At 41.7% G+C, this 2,113-nt stretch overlaps 1 protein-coding gene across 2 annotated transcripts in view; it reads left to right on the forward strand.

The window, feature by feature from the left end:
* The first annotated feature begins 1,502 nt into the window (after nt 1-1,502).
* Nucleotides 1,503-2,113, forward strand: part of entpd1 (ectonucleoside triphosphate diphosphohydrolase 1) — a 59,634-nt gene continuing 59,023 nt past the window's right edge. The window contains exon 1 of one of the 2 annotated variants that reach the window (XM_034194775.1): nt 1,503-1,635. In XM_034194775.1, the coding sequence (XP_034050666.1) occupies nt 1,620-1,635 (16 nt within the window). In that variant the 5' untranslated portion in view covers nt 1,503-1,619. The remainder of the gene's footprint in view (nt 1,636-2,113) is intronic. The other variant, XM_034194777.1, reaches the window with a different exon arrangement.

Below are 2,113 nucleotides of genomic sequence, written 5' to 3' on the forward strand. Positions count from 1 at the left end.
CGTGCATGGCTAGCTACCATGCTGTCGCTGCCAGGTTGTTTCTTTATTCTATTTGTGTGACGGTCGTGCATCGGTCATACGAAGTATGCTGTTTTGCACAGTCTGTGGTGCGGTGGCGTGGTATAACGCCGTCCCTGTCTAAAATGTATTTTCCCAAGTCCTGGCATAATTTCACATACCTAACATTTTACTTTAAATTGAGAGTCATTCTCTAAGTTGATTAGCAACACAAATTGGTAATAAAATAAATCCTTGATGTTACTTGTAGCTTGTAGTGAGATAGACAACTGTCTCCATCTTGTGGCCTTTTTGTGTATTGCAGGTTCAAAAGTTCAACCTTTGTATCCAGTCATTGGTCCAGTCATCCAGTCATTTCTTGCTTTATATGATGAATTGTATCACACAAGTAATGATATATTATTTATAGTATAGCCTACAGTATTTCTATAACAAATGTTTTTATATAATTTCTATTTCTAAATTTAAGTAACAAGACTGAATGAAATGACGGCTTATTATGTCTAAAAAGTAATGTGACCTACAATAGATCAGTAGATCGTACTTTTGATAAGCCTATGATAACTGTATTTCGGGAGAACTTTTCATAATGCTTCTTATAGTGTTAAATGTATGTGTCTCCTGGTGCACATTGATCGGTTAAGGGACCAAAAAAAAAAAAAAAACAACACTGTCACAGCAGGCTTAATTTTTTTCCCCTTCGATACCTGGTGGTGGCCTGGTCTTGGTTAAAAATGCCCGGCCTGAAAAATTTCCCCAGTCCAGCCCTGCTTTTTGCTAAAGAGACCAAAGGGTGATGGGGACCCAGCCATGCTTGACAGCATTGTAAACACTGTCATTGGAGCACCCGCCACTGGACAGACTACATAATGACACCATTTCCAACAGCCAGAGTATTTTTCTGCATTGTTTAGTCTGTAAAATAAAAGTTTTCATATCTGCAAAAATAATGTTGATACAGATTTTTCTTTGAAAAGTGCATGTTGGCCGATATATTGGTTGGGCTCTAGTAAAAAGTCTGTGCTTTGAGGTGACACTCACTAGCTGTAATTAAATATGCTGAAAAGTTTGTTGATATTAAATGTGAGCACAGCTATAAATCCTCTACGTCCCCGTAAGAGGTCAAGAGGCTGTCTCAAATAAAAACAGATTGCAGGCATTAACTGAAAAGAGCCAATAACCCTGCAGCGCTCATCCACATCTACCGCACTTTCATGTTTGACCCACTTTTACAGAAACAATGACAGAAAAAGAAAGAGAAGGAAACAGTAAAGAGCAGGAAAAATAGACACCAGCCGAAGAGACGGATAGATAGCATAAGGGCTTCAGAAGAAAAGTACAGGGGAAGGAGAAGCAAGACTGAGCAACTGAGAGAGAGCGGTCGAGATGGAGAGAGAGAGAGAGAGGAAGAAAATAGGGGGAACAGAAGGCAAGGGCACCTCGGAAGGAGGGGAGGGGGTGAGCAGGAGGGAGGAGGAAAGCTGTGCTCCTCATAAAGCGAGTGAGTATGAAAGGAGGTGCTGATAAATGTTAGTGAGCAAAGAGAGAGAGAGAGAGGGAAAGAATAGAAAGAGTGCTGTGTTGCTACTGAGGACGAGCTCATGTCTGCACAGGGAGGTAGGTGCTCCGACGGGCACGCACACACATGTACATGCAAGAACAGGAAATCCTCCTCCAGCAGCCCAGGAAATGTCAAGTCCTAACTTAGAGTACTGCATGTACTGCTGTGTACTAGTACTATGGGACAGGTGTGAGTATATAACTTGTCCGTAGCATGTGCTGGTGTGTGTGGTGACATAAGCAGGTGTTATATGGATGTATTTTATTGGGGTTGGTTAAAGTTCAGCTGTCAGTGTGTCACGCGGTACGTTCCGTGTTTTATACTCTGACTGATGATCAGACGGCAGCAATATGTTTGTGGTTTCAGTGATGCCGGGTCATGTGAGTCTGTAAATCAGCGCTTCGCAAACCTTTCTGTTTTATCCGGATCACAATTAGTTACTATTCTATGCTGATCTCCTGTGTTTTACACAATTATGTGAATGGATCATGTTTCGACAGCTTTTCCATCTGATTGAGACGCTCAGGGTGAAAC

This window comes from Thalassophryne amazonica, chromosome 18, assembly GCF_902500255.1.
Source record: "Thalassophryne amazonica chromosome 18, fThaAma1.1, whole genome shotgun sequence".
NCBI classification, from domain to species: Eukaryota; Metazoa; Chordata; class Actinopteri; order Batrachoidiformes; family Batrachoididae; genus Thalassophryne; species Thalassophryne amazonica.